The following is a 20676-nucleotide window of genomic DNA, read 5'->3' on the forward strand; positions in this document are numbered from 1 at the left end:
AGTTAAGCGGCAGGCCTGGGATACCAAGCCTGGCCCTACAGTGTGTGTTCCGTCCCTGATGTGTAAAGGAGTTTTCCTATTCTAGGACAAAAACCTCCAAGGCCTTACAAATTCATGGCTGCAGAGTCGCTTTAAACAAGACGAGTTCCTCTGTGCTCTCCTTTTGCAAGGTAAGTCCCACATTTCTGTGACACTAAGTTCCCTCTGCATCCTGCAGACCAGCACGTACCTGTCCAGAGCAGTGGAAGGCTCCTCCTAGGCCTCCCTTTGGTGGCTGGAACAAGAGGCCAGCAAAGCGAGGGAGCTGACAGGGGAGAGAGGCCTGGTTGGATGCTGAGGAGAGAGAGTGAGACCAGAGGAACAGGATTAAATAGGCTTTTATTGTCACATTCACGGCTTTGTCAGGCATACATTGCAGACTGTTGTGCGGCATCAAAATAAAAATATTTTCCTATGGTGAAGAAAACTGACCTGAGGGGAGGGTGGCAGCATGTCTCCTCCCATCTACCAGCCCAGAGCTGTCTGTGGAGAGCAGACAGGGAAACCAAACAAGTCTGTCTGAAAATGGCCTACAATATCCCAAGCTAAACTGCAGTCGTGTTAAGGCGAACAAAGAATGCGATCTCGACAAATGGAGAGGGGCCATGCAAAGCCTGAGCTGGTGCACGTCCCTCTTTGGGCCACGCCGTCTGACCAGCCCAGGAGCGGGGGCCAGCAGGGCCAGCTGACCGGTGAGGAGCCTCCTCTTTCAACAGTCTCTCTAGGGACATCTTTGCTTCTGTCACTTTTGTGGAGGTCAAAGGAAAGGCAGTTATGTTTCAAAGCATCCGACACAGGTGCTCACCTCACGGTTAATGGCAGGTTTTGTTATTTGCAAGCTCAGAACCAAAAAGCCCCTGGGCCTTCAGGGGCCCCATTTCACATCTTTTGGGCAAAATGAGAAGATAAGCAGTAATTAAATAACAGCCTAAGTGCATCCCAATATAAAAATCTATATGCACGCGCACACACACACACACACACGCACACACAGCCGCACGCACACACACCCACACCACTTTGTCTCCAAAATGGCAACTTTTTTCCCTTATAAATACTATTCTTCAAATGTAAAACAAATCTTTAATCACCAAGATAATGAAACGGATTTGTTTCCATTATAGGCCATTCCCCATAGGCCTTCCATAAAACTACATTAATAATTTCATCCGAAGGCATAAATCAATTACCTCCTTTATACATAATCTCTGGAAAAAAAAAATCACATTTGGAATCTTTTGTTATAAAACCTAGGTAATATTCCCAAGGCTCTTTCCTTGTACTCTGTGTGCCCTCCATCTTCAGGCAGTGGCATCGCCACTGGAGCCCACCGACCTCAATCTTGTCCTCGCACACCAAGAACTCTGGGACCTACTTCCGTGGGTGATTGTTTACTGGGAATTAGTATTCCTATGTAAAAAGGCAACCATTTTAAGTGATACACACATCCGGCTAGTAAAAAAGTTGAAACAGAACCCTTCCCTTCCGATCTCAAAAGGGCATGCAGCTTGGAGAAGGTACATCCGATGTGTTCCAATCAGGCTTCTTAGAATTATCAAAATTTCTTTTCTGGCAAAGAATAATTTGGCTCATCGTAGAAAGTTTCTTTGAAGGCCACTGCTGAACCTGCTTCCCTTTCAAAAACTAAATTTCAAGGCATGATAGTGCAAGAGGTAAGTTTTTGATTTTTACAGGACATTTATAGACTAATTGTGCTCAGTCTCCAATTCCCAATTTATTTTAATGAAAATACGGCGACCAAAACTAAAAGGTTTCTATAAATTTCACTTTGCCTAATTGACCAAGACATCCATGGATTTCATCAGTATTAGTACAACTTGATTATCCTAACGATTCCGTTATGAAGCTTGCAAACTGCATCATGAGGCGGGTAAAGCCGCATAGGGCAAGTCTCTGCGTGCCTTCTGTGCACAAGAAGCCTCCTCCAGGCGTCTCCATTTCTGCAAAGCAGGTTTTTTCCTCGGAAATTAAGACCCCCAAAAGACTTTCGACAACAGTCAAGAAAAGCAGCGCTACGCTGAGAGTCTGTGGCGGGCCCTCATATCTGAGAGGTCTGAGCGCTCCTGGAGTCTCCGTCGGGATGTGTCGTCGGCCGGGAACCCCGAGCGTGTGAGCACTCACTAGGAGAGGGCCCCGCGGGACCACAATCACTGTCTTCTGAGTCATCCACACTGTCTCCCACTGCTCTGTGGGGCAGGGGCAGAGGCAGGGCTGCGCCGTTGCCAGAATACTTCAATCCTGCATTTGTGGAAACAAAAGCGGAGGAGCCCACGGCCTGAGGTCGAGGCATAAAGACGCTACTCTCCAGGAGAGAATGGCCCAAAGTACTCTCTTGACAGGCTGGGTTAAAGTCTGAATAAGGAGGGGGTGGGTCAGAGGGCTCGGCATCTCCAAGGGCACTGCCTTCCACCTCAAACCCAGAATATGGCAGCCGAGCACTGAACACTGGCTCCGAACTTTCCGCAGACAACTGCCTGTTTAACAGGGCCTGCTGCAATCCTAGGTGGAAACAGAGGAGTGTTAACATCCTATGGTTTATCCTGTTTTTCACCCCATGCATTAAGAAGCCCAACAGACCAGCTGTGGTAAATGTTATTAATTAACTAGCAGTGTTCTTTGCTAACTAGTAATTCACGCTGAATTTGAACTTCTTTCGCGTAATTTCAGACTCAAGTAGAAAAGCCGTTACATTGACCATTTCATACATTAATCAGATACTTATGCGTCTTGTATAGACAAGGCAGTGATGGGCCCTCTTGTTTCTCCCTATTTCCTATTTTACTTGGTCATCTCATCAGCTCCCATGGATTCTGCTCTCTCTGTGTGCAGAAGACTCTCAGATCTGTCTAGTTCTGACCTTTCTGCCAACATCTCACCTTCAACATGTTCAAAACTCAATTATCTTCCTCAAGGCAATGCCACCCTCCCAGGCCCTCGGTGTCATCTTCAGCACCTCTTTCTCACTCCCAGCACCTGTTCTCTATGTCCCCCTCTTCCTTGACAGAGCAATCACCCCAGGGTAGGCTCTCATCACCTCAGTCTGGACTCACAATCCTCTACCTGGCTGCCAAATTTCATTCTCCTAAAGTTCAGGTCCAACCCTCCCACCCCAACTGGTCCCAGTCAATAAACTCCAGGGGTCCTCCAAGGACCCTAGATCAAACACAAAATTCTCTGACACTCAAAGCCATTTCACAAGCTGGCACCCTCCTCCCCAAATACTCTGGGATGCATGGATGCCAGCTCCACGGCTGTTCTTCAAACAAGACATGCCATCTGCAGACTGCAGGCCTTCTCTGGAAGCTGGCTGCCTCCTGGCCTCCCCTTCTCCAAGAGGCCTTTCCCTGCCCCCTTCCGGCTACTGCTTCTTCTCAGCTGACGCCTCCAACTCATCCTAGCTACGTACTACTCGCAGGTTATTCCTCCGGGAGAGCAGGGACTGTTCTTTGCCCTTTTCTGTAGCCTCCGTGCCAAGCACAGGGCTGGGTACATGGCAGGTCCTTAATCAACACTTGTGGACTTGGTTTGTTAATGACACTAGGGTATGCAAAACTGTGTAGGACACAGTCACTGCCCAACAGAAGTGTGCACTCTAACCAGGGGGAAGGACAGAGCACATTAAAGAGAGAATCAGATCACTAATTCTCCAGTAGGAGAAGACCCCCAGGTCTATGAGTCAGGCATAATCCGAACAACCAACACTTCTATAGCCCCCACCCTCACCCAACAGTCCCCAGGCAGCTTTCAACAACAGAACGCTCCCTGCCTCTGGGCCCAAAGTGGCCTCTTGACAGCTTTCCCTGGTGGCTCCCAGCTCTGCGCCCAGGACCAGCCCTTCTCCCATGTGCTTGACTTCCAAAGGCCTCCCATCTGAGGTGGGCCGGAGTGGGGTAAGGCCGTACAGGGATGGGACAGTTTTCACACCCACAAAGTAACAGAATCCTAGCGTACCGAACTGTGTTTAAAATGTGGTTGATTTGGGGAGTGGTTAATCCACTATCTTACTAAAGTTACCTACTAAAGTCAATAGTTTGGATTTCTGAGATATTCAACTCTGTCATCTATAATTGGAAACCTCATCGTCTCTTCATTATCAGTGCTTCGTTTATTAATTTCTTCATACCTTATTAGCACATCTAGCATTTCTAAAACCACACTGACTAAAAATGACAAAAGACAGTGTGGTGTAATGTACCTGGAGTCAGGAAGGCCCGAGTTCAAGCCCCTTCTTAGATGCCTGCCAGACAGAGGCTGCCCAAGTTCCTCTCTCTAGGGAGGCTAATTCTGGGCAATGAAGGGGACGGGGAAGGTGAGCTTCCCTCCACGGCCTTAACAGAAGGATGCAGAGAAATGTGCACCATCAACAGGCTTAAATGGGAATGTTTCAAATGCTTCCCTACCATGTGTGATGTTGGCTCTTGGTTTCAAATAGATGCTTTTTATCTTTCAGGAAAAATTCCTTTACTTTTTCATAGTTTTGATTATAAAGAAATGCTAAGTTTTTATCAAAGGCCCTTTCTGCAACTATTTTTGTTATAATTTTTATGATCTGTCTTGTCAATATAATTTGTCACATCAACTCTTTTCCTAATATCGAACTATCCTTGCATTCTATTAAAAAACGTATTTCGGGGCAGCTAGGTGGCGCTGTGGACAGAACACCTGCCCTGGATTCAGGAGGACCTGAGTTCAAATCCGGCCTCAGACACATACCACTTAGTAGCTGTGTGACCCTGGGCAAGTCATTTAACCCCAATGCCTAGCCAAAAAGAAAAACAAAAACAAACCAAAAAAACCCACTTATTTGGCTGTGTGTGTGTGATTTGTCAATAGTTTGATATTCTGGGGGCCTCTTCATGTTTTTCATCATAAATAGATTTTGTATTTTACTGAAGGCCTTTCATGCATCTATTGAGATCATAACTTTTATATTACTCAATAAAAATGGTCCATAATTTTCTCTCAGCATTTTCCCCATATTTTGATATTAAAAATTGTATTTTCCATAAAAATAGTTGGGTAGCATACCATACTTTCTCTGTTCATGAACAACTTCTATAATATAGGGATTTCTTAAGTTAGAAAAAAATCATTTGTGACTTTTACAGGGCAGATCCTTAGTGGCTTGCCCAACTTTTCCCTCTGAGACTGGTCTATTCGGGATAGCCATGGCTCCCTGTGATAATCCATTATGTCACTTATGTGATATTCAGTGATGTAATGGACAGAGCACCAAGTCAGAAAGACCCAAGTTCATATCTGGCCTCAGACACTTAATAGCTGTGTGGCCCAAGGCGAGTCACAATCTCTGTTTGCCTCAGAGTCCTTATATGTAAACAAGCTAAGAAAAGCACCCCTTAGGTTTGTTGTGAGGATCAAATGCGATAATATTTGTAAAATGCTTAGCATACAGTGCCTGGCACATAGTAGGTGCTATGTAATGGTGATGATCATCATACATGATGATGATGATGATGATGATGATGTGGCGACGCATTCTATTTTCTAGCACATATTTATAAGAAAAGAGTGAACAGAAGAATTTATGACCAAACAAGAGTTAGAAAACATCATGAAATGCAAAATGGATAATTTTGATTACATTAAGTTGAAAAGTTTTTACACAAACAAAGCCAATGTATCCAAGATTAGGAAGGAAGCAGACTGGGAAAGAATTTTTACAACTAGTGTCTCTGATAAGTGCCTCATTTCTAAAATATATAGAGAACTAAGTCAAATTTATAAAAATACAAGTCATTCCAGGGGCAACTAGGGGGTGCAGTGGATAGAACACCGGCTCTGGATTCAGGAGGATGTGAGTTCAAATCCGGCCTCAGACACATAATACTTACTAGCTGTGTGACCCTGGGCAAGTCACTTAACCCCACTGCCTAGCAAAAAAAAAAAAAAAAAAAAAAAAAAAAAGAATACAAGTCATTCCTCAATTGATAAATGGTCAAAGGATATGAACAGGCCGTTTTTAGGTGAAGAAATTAAAGCTATCTATAGTCATATGAAAAAATGCTCTAAATCACTATTGATAAGAGAAATACAAATCAAAATGACTCTGAGGTACCACACCACACCCATCAGATTGGCTAACATGACAAAACTGGACAATGATAAATATGGAAAAGATGTGGGAAAATGGGAACACTAATGCATTATTGGTGGAGCTGTACACTGATCCAACCATTCTGGAGAGCAATTTGGAACTATGCCCAAAGGGTTATAAAAATATGCACACCCTTTGACCCAGCAATAGCACTTCTAGGGCTGTATCCCAAAGAGATCATACAAATGGGAAAAAGACCCACATGTACAGAAATATTTACAGCAGCTCTTTCTGTGGGAGCCAGGAATTCGAATTTGAGGGGATGCCCATCAATTGGCGAATGGCTGAACAAGTTGTAGTATACGAATGTAATGGAATACTATTGTGCTATAGGAAATGATGAGCAGGCAGACTTCAGAAAAACCTAGAAAGACTTGTATGGTCTGATGCTGAGTGAAATGAGCAGAACCAGGAGAACGTAACAGCCACATAGTAACAGCCACAATGTGCGATGACTGACTTTGACAGACTTAGCTCTTCTCAGCAATGCAAGGATCTAAGACATCTCCAAAAGTCTCATGATGGCAAAAGCTATCCACATCCAGAGAAAGTACTACGGAGTTTGAATGCAGATCAAAGCATACTATTTGCTTTTTTTTTTTCTGTTTTGTTTTGTTTCTTCTTTCTTGCGGTTCCTCCTATTGGTTCTAATTCTTTTTTATGGCATGACTAGTGTGAAAATATGTTTAACAGGAATGTACACGTATAGCCTATATCAGATTGCATGCCATTTTGGGGAGGCAGGAAGGGAGGAGGGCGGAGAAAATTGGGAACTCAAAAGCTTACGGGGGTGAATGTTGAAAACTAAAAATAAATTAATTAAAAAGAAAAAGAGTGACTAGAAGCAGTCATCTCTGATCCTTTCTCTAATTTTTTTTGCATTCCTGTGATTTCTTCTTGCCCATTTCTAATTGTGAAAATCTGAGTTGTCCTTTTTTTGACTAATTGTCGACTAATTTGCTAATTATTTATCGATATCATTGGGTCTCTCGTGAAGACCCAAACAATCTGACCAACTCTTAGTTTAAACATTTCAATCGTCCTTTTGTTTTCGATTGTGTTAAAAATCATCCCTGCTGTCCTTCCACTTGTGTTAGGTGGTTTACTCCTTTTCTAGCTTTTTTTAATGTACGTTTAACTAATTCAGTTTTCCTCCTTCTTCCTAATAAAGGGGTTTGGAAGGATAAATCTGCTACTGAGAGACACTGACTGCACGCTATTGAAGTTAAGATGTGGTATATTGGGATTAAAAGATGAATGGCATAGTCTTTGTCATCTGAAATGTTATGTTCCCATTTATTTCTGGCAAAATCAGTAACTGAGAGCTTTGATTGCAAAGAATTTAAACTAACCCCACCAGTATTACATCAATATATGTCATGTCACCTAAAAAAACGAATCACAACTCCCATCACAGCTCTGATCTAATTCTTTCTCATTAAGACTCCAAAAGGTCCATGTTAAGTTCAGAGCATTATTCAATTTTCCTTTCATTTTTCCAAATTTTTACCAACTTTGCTTATTCCTAATGACCGTGACAATAAAGCTGCCAACATCAACTTAATGAAAATTAAAATTTATCCATTTACCCAAAGTTTTACATCATTTACACCCAATAGCACTTACGGTTTCAAACCCCATATTCCCCTTAGCAGAATGGAAGTTCTTTCGGGGAAGGGGCTGCGTCACTTTTCATCTTTGTATGCCCAGAACCCGGCAGGATACCTGCCATCCATCTCTCTTTCTATCTCCCAGTACCTGTTTCCACTTAACCCAAATAAATTATCTGAACTGAGCTGCCTTTTTGAGCTTCTTGGAAATTTCATTCTCTATTTATTCCACACTCATCGTATGACCAGCATTGTCCGAGGCACTGGGGTAAACACAAAACTTGATTAGATATGGCTCCTGCCTTCAGGGAACTTCAAATCTAACAGGAGGAGATGGAATAAACATAAAAAATGTTAATACACAATGAGTGCACAGAAGTGCCAAGTACTAGGTGAAATACAAGTTGGTCTCCTTACAAGTTCAAGAGGTGGGAAAATTCCATGGCAAACTCTCGTAGCATTCTGAGATGAGAACCTATACTTGGGCAATGTCATTCCAAACAGGGACTTGGGAACAGATGGATCCGGCAAGTGATCAGCCGTGGGATGTAAGGGAAAGGGAAAGGTTAAAGATGACGCCGAGATGAGGACCCTGAGCAGCAGTCCCCACCTCAGCTCTCCTGCCAGAGACAGGGAGTCTGGAGGGAGGGCAGGCTTTGGGGGAAACACAGCACTCCCTTCTTGACATGAGTTTTAAATGCTGACTGGATAGTCATGTAGACAACTGAAGAGGCAGTTAAAAGTATGGCTGGTTTCACAGATTTAGAAGTCATCTGCATAGAAATGATACTTGACCCCACAAGAACAGATAAGATCACCAGGGAAAAGAATTTCCAGAGGAAAGAGGGCCTAGGACAGAGCACAGGGTAGAGGTGGGGGGCATCCACACTTAAGGGGTTGGAAGAAGGATGACGAGACCAAAGGAAACTGAGGAGGAGCAGTCAGACAGGTAGGCATAGAACCAGGACAGAGCAGTGTCATGAAAGCCAAAGAAAGGGAAAGCATTTGTCAAAATATGCTTATTCTCCAAGGAGGCTGGGAAATAAGGAAAGGCCATCAGATCTATAAGAAACCACTGATCACCTTGGGAAAGGTGGTTTTATTAGAGGGGCAGAGCTGGAAGTTAGACTGCAAGGGGTTAAGAAGTGGCGGGGCGGGAGGTTGAAGAAGAAAAGATAGCCCGTGAGGATGATTCTTTCTAGGAATCTGGCAGTGAAAAGGAAGAGAGAGACATGACAATAATACAGGAGGCTGAGGGGGTCAAGTGAAGGTTTTCTAAGGATGAGACACATCTGAGTATGTTTGTAGGAGGTGGGAAAGCAGCCAACAGTTAGGGAGAGATTAAAGTGGGGGGTGGGGGGGGGCAGAACGCTAGAAGAGACAAGCTCCCAGAGGAGATGGGAGGATATGGGAGAGAAGGTCCAAGAAGTGGTTTGCCTTCCCAAGAAGCAGGGCCAGGACTGTAGTAAACAAAGAAAGGAGAAGTTGAAAGGTAGAGAGCTCAAATCAAAGGAAATGAGGGCTTGCACAACAAAGTTCAACATTTTCAGTAAAATAAGCAATGAGGATATACCAGGGAGGACAAGAGGTTGCGGTAACACTGAAGGTTTTAAAAAAGAAAGCTTGCGTAAAAGCCTGGAAAGACTGATGTGAATGGATGCAGACCAGAGTCAGTGGCAATATACCCAATGACAATAAGAACATAAAAAGTGAATGGAATGAAACTACAAAGAGCCAGGAGGCCTTGGACGAGGACGGAGAAGAGACCCAGCCCACCCCCACCCTGTTTCCGAGTACGGGGAGGCCTGCTCGTGCTGCCTGCTGCACGTGCTGTCGGACTTTCCCAGGGTGCGGAGAGGTGGCACGTGTTTTTTCCTCTTCTTCTTCTTTTCGGTCACATGGAATGATTCTCCCGAAGTGGGAGGAGGAGGAAGACTAGACTAGGGAAAACAATGAGGATGAAAAAGAGAGAAGACACCAATAAAAACTGATTTTAAAAAAGAAGGCTGAGAGCAGACACTGAGGGAGGGAGTCGCCGTGAAACAGCATGAATCTGCAGGAGACCCAGTCCGTGTGGTCCAGCGACTTCCACCAGCAGTGTGCCAAGCTGAGAAGCAGGCTGGCAGGGGTGCGCCAGGGTCTGTAGGGGGGTGAGGCTACAGGACAACGTACAGTCCAACTGTGAAGGAAGGAAAGGCAGGGTGGGGCAGGGAGGGCGACAGACTGGGAGAACAGGCTGCCACAAAGGTGAATTAGTAATTTAAGTTACATCAAAGGAGGAAGGAGGAGGAGAAGAGAAAGGGCAGGGGATGGTGACCAAAGAGTGAATGAGATAGTTCCAAACGACGGTGGTGATGAGTGATCACGAGATCAAGAATCTGACCTTTCTTGGGGATGGCTGAAGTGGAGTGCACATACGGGTCTTGGGTGCTGAGGACAGTGAGAAACTGGGAGGCCAGGGACAGTCAAGTCTTCAACTAACAATTCATTTCAAGTGTTTTCCAAGGATCCTACCTCCTGTTCCAAATCTAAACAATTCAGATAGATTGAGGCTGGGGGCAGGGGACTTGGATGAAGAAATAGCTTGGGCCCCAGATGAAGGAGCTCACATCCTCGGTCTGCTTGACCATCAGATCCCTTTCCCACAACCCTCTGGGCCTCTCCTCACTCATCCCACTTTCACAACCAACTTTCTCTCACACTTGTGTCTCTGATGATGGTGAGGACTGTGCTGTCTTCTGAGTATCCTCCCTCCACAGGGCCTTGAACACGCAGATGCTCCTTGAAGACTATGAATGAAATCCAAAGCCCATCTTGGGTGACCACATCCTGTGCCCTATAGAACTCAAACCTATGCCAACCACTCTGTGTTGATATTTTGCTTTCATTTGCTTTTTTTCCCCTCATCAAAAAGATTCAAAATAAACACTCTGAGGAAGGAAAAGGACATGCCCATCCCTCCTCAGATCATGAAGTGGGTTCGCCCCATACTCCTTCCCATACAACGTAGCTTTAAAATGGATGGGCCATAAAACACTTTCCTGACAGGCCCAAGTTAATTTAAAAAAACAAAAAACAAAAAACAAAACAAAACAAAAAAAACAAACAACTTACTTATTTCTTGCTCCTTTTCATTCTTCCTGTGAGTGATTTGTCTTTTTAATTTGTTCACCTCTGCCTGAAAAGACTCGACCATGCGCTCGCTCTTCTCTACGTCTACGCACACGGCCTGGGAAGAAGTAAAACAGGAACAATCAAGCCTCAGGCCTCGCAGGACTCCCCAGAACGGCCTCCCTCACAAAGGGGAGCACATGGGAAGCTGACACTGGACACCAGACCCAGGGACAGCCGTGCCAAGCAGGCCAACTGTCAAATCGCCAAAGCAGCAACACTTCCTCGATTCTCTTCAAGTAAATAACGAGCAGACTGACTCTTGTTCACCTCATCAATCATTTGGATCATCTTTTCCCTTACACAACGAATAAGAAATAACAACTATCATGGGGAACTTAAGGTTAGCCTACAAAGTGTTACACATTAAAACCTCTAAAATTAAGAACTAAATCGTTTCAAATTTCACTTAACATTCCAAAATGATCAAAACAAATTAGTCAATATTTGTGGAAAGTCTATACTGCATTGAAAAATGTAAAGTTTTAGAGTTGACATCAAACCAGATAAAGAACAATTTGAGATCAGGCTCTCTACAACTCCACCCATTAAAAAAATTCAGCATTAAATGATTACATTTCCTGAGTGACCAGACCCCCTTTCCTAGCATCCTACTTCACAGCCTTTTTTGTGTTTGCTTTGTGAGAAGGGCAAAGGGTAATCTCAAATGAAGGGCAGAAAGGGATGCACATTTCACTGTGGACTTGGGACAAAGTGCTGTTGGCTTCATGATGCCTTCCTCCTACAGAGAGAGAATGGCCCTAGGATACAGCTATGACCTCAGCCCGTCCCCAGGGGCTGATAAGGGGAAGGGAAAAGGAACCACGCAAGGCTCCAAGCTCTAGGGAGGGCAGGAACACCAGAGGTGGGTCAGTAGTCCCTAAGTGGGGCCTTCTTGGCCTCCTGAACTCCTCTCCATGTCTTTCTGCCCATCTTCTCTCCAGGATCTACTGCTAGTCTAGAACCTCCTTTTGGTTCTTTTCATAGTGACCCATAACGTTGGCTACACATAGTATGAGTTCAATAAACTTTTGTCGACTTGCTGAAGAACATCACCACCATTCATATCTATCCATGGCAAAGGACAGTTTAAATCCCTGACAACCAACTTACAAACAAACTCTGAATACAGCCTTTTACATCCTCATTGCATGAGGAGCTCATTTACTGGTGGCTGCTGAGGAGCTAAGAGGAAGCAGCGATTTCCCAGCTCCTATCTCAAATGTGGTTGCTGAGCAGACTTCATCTCCGCCCCAGTCTCCAGTACTGTCCTCCTCAAAGCACAATTAGCGAGGCCTCAATGCTTCTCCCAGGTATGGTTCCAGATGAAGAAGAGTAGGCTTCCAGGGTCACAGATTTAGAACTGGAAAGGACCCAGGGTCAGTCTCTTCAGTTTACAGATTAGGAAAGTGAGGCCATAAATACACCTCTCAGGTAAGTAAAGATCACTTGGGAATGGAAAAGGAAGATTTTTAACCTTGAAATGTCAATTCATACAGTAAGCATGTCAAATTGGCATAGGATAAATTTAATTTGGTTGGGGGGGTTGCATTTGCTTGTTTACTCTCTCACATGAAGCATGCATTAAGTTAGAGGTTAACATTCATTGTTGGTATTTTCAAAAACCATTGTTAATCCTACTTTCTCTCGGTCCTCTGGAGTACAAAATCAAAGAGCATTCTTCTACAGCAATGGGTTATTTAAAATTCAAGCTGAACTGAAATCAGCCACCAAAGTGAGCTCATTTTAAAACAGTTATGAGTTACCTGGACTTTTTCCTGAAGTGCATTATACACCTGATAAATTGCCCTGATGTCCTTCATCACTCCATCCTTATCGAAAAAGTCAGTACTAGAAGAGAGGCAAAGAAAAAAACCATTAGTTAGAAAGCTGCCATGCTAACGATCTCTTTAACTTCTCCAATAGGACAATCTTGTCCTCCCATACTGCACTGCCAAATGCGGGGACCCTAAGGTGACTATCCAGGCAAAACAGCAGAGATACTGAATCCGCTGGTAAAATGCGGGGAAGGTGAAATGACCAACTTTAGGGTAAGAAAATGAAAAGAAAACTCTTCCATTTGTTTTAAAGAACATTCTATTTTATGGTCCTTAAAAAACTGTTCATTCTATCCATATGCTTTGTAGAATTTTCAAATAGTCTTGTAAATGATTCAAATGTTGGCAACAATATGCTATAATTTCAATATGAGATCGTTAAAACTGTATAAATCAGGGCAGTTAGATGGTGTAGTGGATAGAGCACCGGCCCTGGATTCAGGAAGACCTGAGTTCAAATCTGGCCTCAGACACTTGACACTTACTAGCTGTGTGACTCTGGGCAAGTCACTTAACCCTGAATGCCTCACCAAAAAAAAAAAAAAAAGAAGAAGAAGAAGAAATAAAATTGTATAAATCATGGTGGGCCACAGAACTGCCTTAATTGCTGGTGAATAAGAAAAAGTGTTCCTACATGGTAATGAAAACCAATTTTATGTCCAATTTCTCAATCAATGAGAGATAGCCGTGAGATAAAGCCGTCCCTCAGGCTCTGACTTACCCGTGCTCCTTAATAACTTTGGCATAGCTCTGAGAAGTGTTTGGCACTGAAGAAACTTTGTATTCCTGCTGGCTGGTGTTGCCCAGGTTGGGGATAGTGAGCGACACCCTTTGATTATACCTGCAGGAAAATTTCAGAAAGGTGACTTATGAAAGGCTTGGCTTTTTCTCTGGCCTTGAGTTTCTGCAAACCTGAGTTTTGTTCTTGGGCTACATGAGAGACCTCAAAGGGAGAAATAAGAGAAGGGCTTACTCCTCCATCTCTTCAGACAATCCAATTAGCCTCATACTTCTAAGTCAGTTTTTCCTTCTCTCAGACTCTAAGACTTAGAGCAATCTTCTAAAAAATCCTACTCAAGTGACTCCTCGTGGCCGGACCCTGGGCTCTCCAAGGCCATGCCAGTGGAAGGTTAAGTTCAGGGAAGTTCCACCACGCTGCAAAGTCTCCAAAGTTTGATCTCCACAACACACGACGCCTGCCTTCCAATGACTGGCCTTTCTGAGCCAAGACAGGATCCTCAGCAAGAAGCTGGCCCTGTGGTAATGGGATTCTGTTCTTCGTAACAATTCATGAAACAAAGAAAAATGCAAAACAACCTGAATTCTGAGTAGCCCCCCTGAATTTCTGGCAATAACAGTGGCAGAGTGCTAGAAAAGAAGGCAAACGGTACACAAATTATACTGTTGTGAGACCACCTAAAACACAGGTGAACTTTGTGTCACAAAGCCCTTCTCACAGTCATGTTTTTAAATGCATAAAATAAAATACGGAGAATGAGAAAGGAAATCAATTATATTGAAACACAGTTCTCAAAATATTCAAAATACAAGTTTATGGACTGTAGGGGCAAGAATATCTGCTGTAAAACCTTAGTTTTGTTCTTGGCCCTTTAAACGTAAGCTCCTTGTCCACTGACCAATGAGTACACACGCTACTCAAAGAACTGACTCTCATCCATCCTGACATTCTTGTTACAAATCAAACTAGAAAAAAACTTGAAATTAAGTGAGATGAATTAATTTGACCCTTTGACCTAGTGATCTCATAAGTGAGTTTATGCCCAAGGAGGTCAACTACAGAAAAGTTCCATCAACACCAAAATCCTTGTAGCAATATTTTTGGTAGCAACAAAAAAGCTGGAAAGAACATATGCACCCATTGACTGAGGAATTGCTGAATACACTGTGGCATACAAATATGATAAAATATGATCACATCATAAGATGTGATGAATTGGGAAGAATGCAGAGGAACACGGAAAGATGTGAGCAAACTGATGCAAAATGAAGAAAGCAATACCAGGAGAACTATACTAATAACGACGATGATAACATTAACGAAAACAGAGGGACCTACACGAATGATGCTTCCAGATGACTGATGATGACTGATTGACACACTTCCTCTCCTTTAAGAAACTTTTAATTCAGTAGCCATGATTCCAGAAGGCTGATGGTGATACATGCCACACAGCCACCCATCTCCTGACAGAGAGGGGATGGACTCAACATGGAACATAAGAACAAGAATACACAGAGACAATGTGGGAAGCTCTGGCTTGACGATGCCTATGTGCTACAAGAGCTTTCCGATGAAGGCGGGGAGGACTGAGTAGGAGAATAAGGGCAGAAAGGGAAAGGGCAACAAAAAGAGGGGGGAAGAAGGGAAGAAAGGGAGGGAAGGAGGGAGGAAGGGAGGGAAAGCAGGGAGGGAGGGCCACCAAGGGGTCTTTTTTAAAAATACAGAGAAGAGAAGGAAGGCCAGAAAGAAACACAAACAAACAAGAAGCTTTGAAAGCTACAGGTTGAATTTATTATGCACTTAAAAAGAAAAGCAAGTTATACATAATAGAGATTTGCAGTTGCATGTACAATCTTCTTTTTCTGTTCTACTTTATACACGGAAATGCCCATTTTATTCAGTATTCAAGTTCAGAATAAAAATAAATAAGTTCATTAAAAAAAAATTAGTTCCAAATATTAAATGCTCCGTCCGTTGCCATCACTATATAAGATGGCTTTGTTGAACTGTTTTTAAGGGAAGGTATTACGTAGTTAGAATTGGAAAGCGATTGTCATGTCACAAAGGAAGCTAGTAAAATCAATATATATTTTTAAGATTAATGCAAGTTGCAGCTAAGTGGAAGGATGGACCATGGGTTCTCCTTGGACACAGAAATAATGAGGGGGGACAAATCTGATTTACTGTCTACCGCAAGGAAACTAGACTCAGCATTTCACTGGACACCTGGGATTCAAAATCAGTATGAGCAGAAAGATCACCACAAAAAATGGCAACTTATCAACTAATATCTGTGGCAGAAGATTAGGAGGCAAAGAAATTTTATGAAGAGTTCAGAAAGATTCTTCAAATTAGATCAACATTTACTTTAATCCTTGGTGAATTCACAGCAAAGGTGGGCATAGAGTAGCATGGCAAAAAATACTTTGGAGAACATGGTTCGGGAGTAAGAAATGAGAGCGACGAAAAGCTTAGAGAATACAGGAGCCTTGCACCTAAGGATCAAGAATGTTTTCTTCAAGAAAAGAACTGGATAAAACTGGACCCAGTAAATACCAAATAACAGCACAAAAAATAACATGACTACACATTAACAAACAGGAAATAACTGAATATCAATGAGTCATTTCCAAACTAGTTTCCTGTATACACTGGACGCTGATTGTTGGAGCAAAGACTAAAATCATTACCAAGCTAGAAAAATCAAAATGAGATGAAAGAATACAAATAAGGCGACCCTAACCTGATACATTTTAAAGAGCTACTGATACTCCCAAATAGGAAATGGATAAAAAAGACACTTACACAGACTATCATTGTTTCCTAAGGTGATGTAAATAAACTGCAAAATAAAACGATCAAGCATAAATCACATCAGCCAAAGACAACAGCTCAGACCATAGATGCATTTATTTAATATTACAGTGTGATATTTTGAACAGTATGGTTTCCTGAGAGTGCAAAGGAGAAGAGGAAAAATAAAACTTGCAGAAATCTTGGCAAAAGATCTGACAAAGCTGGATCTCATCAAGGACATTTAAGGGTGAACGTGGAAAGACAACAAATGGACGCAAAAAGTGGAAAAGATCAGTCCCTATTCCTATAATAAACTCATCTCCCTCCTGATGACAGTAGAAGCATCACTTTGGGATTCTACTATCACAGTCCTATGTGCTTCACGGGAAACAACAAATGGCCTTAAAGACAATAAAGACGCAGAGGTCTGTGGTGGAAATAGAAACTTCCAGGGCACTAAGAACCAAAGGCTTGGGAAAAATCATGGACAAAAAAAGGGGAATCGAGAAACTATCCCTCACTGCCAACACATGGGCCTAAAATTCCCCTCTCTACCAAATCCTCAGGAGAACACCACACTGGCACAGAGGGGTCCTCTGTGGAGCTGTGAGCGAAGGAGGAGAGGTGCCTTCCCAAATCCACAGCAGACCACATCTTTACAGTCCCACACTGGTCCGAAACGTAAAGAGAATACAAGATTCCACTAGGCTTCCCATCTGCTGACTGTAAAAAAGTAGGTGTCTTGGGAGAGCAAAATATCGTCATGACACAACCACAGAACCTCGGGGACAGCTGGGGCCTAGCACCATCCGGTCCAACCTCTGCTTGAGGGGCTGGCTGTTACGTGGTCCCTGCCCAATCTCTCTCTAGGCAGCCCATTCTCGTTTCAAAGTTTTTTCTAGTCCTAAATGGAGCCAGGCTTGCCGCAAGGGCTCTCTACCAACAAGGTGCCTCCTGTGCTTCTGTCAGCATCCCAGGATCATTGGGTCACAGGTTCAGATCAGAAAGGGACCTTAACGGACACCCAGTCAATCCCATTTTACAGACGAAGAAACTGAGAACCAGACATTAAGATCACACAAACAGAATGTGGCAGTCAGGATTCAAATCCAGGTCCTTTGACATCGAATCCAACATAAAAGATTCTATGAAAGATGTAACAACAGATATTACTAAATGACCCTCTACTTATTAATACTGAGGCAACATATACTTGCCAAAGATATTTACCACTGTTACGCGGGAATAACCAGGGCAAAATCCAAATGAAAGAGCGATATTTCCAATAGATAGGTCCTGCAGACGCTCCTATTTGCTGAGAACATTGATATGAATGCATAAAGCCCCAGCACAGTGTAAGACTCCCCAACCCTAACCCCACAATGAGACCTTTAATTATTCAAAAGAGTATGGCCTAACTATTCACGTGGGAAAAACCAAGTGGATGAAGAATGTCTATTGTCCAACTATGATATACAGTTGGATAGGTAACCCACAGAGGTGGATTATATATTTATATCACTACCTACTACCTCATAAACAATGAAATGGGCCCAGAATTGGAGGGCCTGAGAAGGCTGGACTGACTTTGGGAAATTGTGCAGGGTTTTAAATGACCCTGAAATGAAGGTCTAACTTTTTAACATGAGTATTTTCCAGTGATTCTGAATAGGTAGGAGAAAAGGAACACCAGTCATTCAACAATTAAGAGTTGTGGGTCACCCCAAGAGCAGCAGAGAGGCCACCGTAGGCACAAGTGTCCCGCATCCTATTACCGAGGAAGAATTGAGCCAAAGCAGACCATCAGAGAGAAGTATGGCCAGAGAAGGAGGGGGGCCAGCCACCATAATGGAAGCAAGGGAGAATCAACAGACAGTCCACATTTTCCAGTGTAGCCACGTTACGTCAACAGACACAAATATCTTCCCAGCCTGCTTGGGGTACCTGACGTGGAAGATACACATGAGGACAAAAGAGATGCACAGGATGGAAAAAGTTAGAAAGGGATGAAATCTGCATTGCTGGAAAGAGTACCTAGGCTAATGAGATCACAAGTGAATTAAAGGTAAGTCACGGTCAGCTAAGCAGACATTAATTGTAAACTCCTTATGGGTAAGATCAGTGTATTTCCTCTGTAACCCCACAGCAAGTAGAACAATGCTTAACACACAATGTTCAGTGAAGGCTTCATCTAGCTGATAGACTTACTTATTTGATAAGAACAACTGTTATTTGTAGGCTACATTAAAGTTTACCAAGCACTTTACATATATTATCTCATTTCAACATCATCATTGCACTAGACAATGCAGATTTATTTTATTACGTGTAGATTTCCTGTGGACATGGCAATTTTGTGATTGTTTTGCCTCTCTGCAAACCTGCCCTATCATATTTAGTGAGGGCAAAAAGAAGACTCAAGTCCCCCTCCCTGAGCCTGGAATGGAGGTGATCCCAGATTCTCCAGGCTACACCAGCAGAGCCCAATCTCTCCTAGGTCCTCCACCAGGCTGGAAGAGCTGGGCACATGGCTCCCGTGACGGACTGACTGCGTGTCATCCGAAAGCCAACCTCGTTAAATTGGGACAGGCTCATTACCACAGTGGCCACAGGGTGGCCACAGTAACTCGTAAAATCGTCAGGGAGGTGGAGAAAATACTAACACAAACGGTATTTCTGTCCAGGAGGAAGTATCAATACCAGTGAAATCAGAGATCCCTAAAATGTTAACGTAGTTTTGCTTTCACAAGTTAATCACGTAAAACCCTCGTTATTCAGTCGGTGGATGCACTTTAGAATACTGTTTCCTAAATCTACCATTTCAATTGTTAATCAGACTATTATAACAAGAGACAACCACAGCAATAAGATGTATCCTTACTAACGGTAATACAGAAGACCTGATTTCTACCTGGTTTTAGAAATTTTTTTTTTCAAAATCTGAACTTGACAGTAAAAAACATTTCTCATGGTTATATCTCTATCATCCAAATCGTAATAACTGTCAGAGGATGAATATCAATCTACTGACATATCAGAGTCTCTAAAATAACCAAAGCCTCTCTTGAATTATGCTCTAAAATACACAACAGTACATATTCTCACAATGGACGTCAGCACGAGACACAACTAACTGGGAGGAAAATCTTCCTTCTTTACCTTCGGTTTGGTCTAAAAAGTACATATTCTAAAGCATGAGTGGAATTATTTGCAGTGGAGATGAAGCTGACGAGAAGGAAGACGAGGTCAGGTGCTCCCAGGATGTGTGTCAGCTGTTTATGGAGTATCTGCTCCCTGTAGGACATCTGCTGTTGAGTGTTCCTCCTAAATCGGTACCACCCAATGACGTTCTGCAACGGAAACACACGAAAGGAAAACAAAGTATGAAGAAAAGAGAGAAAGAAGATGACGGAGCACCTGTCATCTCTAACTACAAGGTCACCGAACAAGATAAATTAGCAAACTTAGTAAACCTTCCTCGAAGAACTATGGAGTTTGAATGCAGATCAAAGCGTACTATTTGCTATTTTTTTTCTTCTGTTGTGTTTTGTTTCCTCTCTCTGGTGGTTCCTCCTATTGGTTTTAATTCTTACTTACAACATCACTAATGTGAAAATACGTTTAATAGGAATGTATGTGTATAGCCTTTATCAGATTGTGCGCCGTCTTGGGGAGGCAGGTGAGGAGGGAGGGGGAGAAAAATTTAAAACCCAAAAGCTTATGGAAGTGATTGGTGATAATTCAAAATTAATTAATTAAAAAAAAAAGAAAGAAAAGAAAACCTTCCTGGAGGCAGCTTCAGTTAGATCGATTTGAATTAAGAGGTATGGCAGACATTGGTTTTTGGGTGGTGAATGTTTTTGAAAATGTTTTTTTATACAAAAACAAAATTTTAAAAAGTTAAATGTAGTTTTAAACTCTTAGCCTCCTCTTAAAATGAACAGTTAAACTCATATAATCATATAGAGGATAAGAAATCTAATGTTAACAATTTTTTAAAGGAGGGTTGGGTTAAAACTAATGACATTGCATGGGCTACATTTAATATCAGCAACATAAACCAACTGATGCTGGAACCACATCATTTTTGTTTCTTCAACACTGAATTATTATTGGGTGACGTCTGTAAATCATTCAATTAAGAAACAGCCAAAACACTGCCAATGTTCTCCTAAAAGATTTTCTCTTACAACAGCTAGCCTTATGACTGTTCATCTTTCGTCTTCCTTGCTCTTTATAATATGAGGCAGCAGGAAGAAAATACAAGCCTTAGAAAACTACACAGGAAAACGGAAGAAAACGGAATCGAAACACATGCTGATTTCCTGTTTTCTGCCCGTTTTC

At 42.7% G+C, this 20676-nt stretch overlaps 1 protein-coding gene across 2 annotated transcripts in view; it reads right to left on the minus strand.

Moving 5' to 3' along the window:
* Window positions 1-361: 361 nt before the first annotated feature.
* The window catches only part of ABRAXAS2 (abraxas 2, BRISC complex subunit), a 40447-nt gene continuing 20132 nt past the window's right edge, over window positions 362-20676 (minus strand). For both annotated transcript variants that reach the window (XM_027855912.1, XM_027855913.1), the window contains 5 exons: window positions 19492-19682; window positions 13516-13635; window positions 12723-12807; window positions 10900-11014; window positions 362-2559 (listed from right to left, as the gene is read on the minus strand). In XM_027855912.1, coding sequence (XP_027711713.1) covers window positions 2099-2559; window positions 10900-11014; window positions 12723-12807; window positions 13516-13635; window positions 19492-19682 — 972 coding nt within the window. In that variant the 3' untranslated portion in view covers window positions 362-2098. The remainder of the gene's footprint in view (window positions 2560-10899; window positions 11015-12722; window positions 12808-13515; window positions 13636-19491; window positions 19683-20676) is intronic.

The sequence above is a fragment of the Vombatus ursinus genome, unplaced genomic scaffold (genome assembly GCF_900497805.2).
Source record: "Vombatus ursinus unplaced genomic scaffold, bare-nosed wombat genome assembly UNPS02011353.1, whole genome shotgun sequence".
Lineage (NCBI taxonomy): Eukaryota > Metazoa > Chordata > Mammalia > Diprotodontia > Vombatidae > Vombatus > Vombatus ursinus.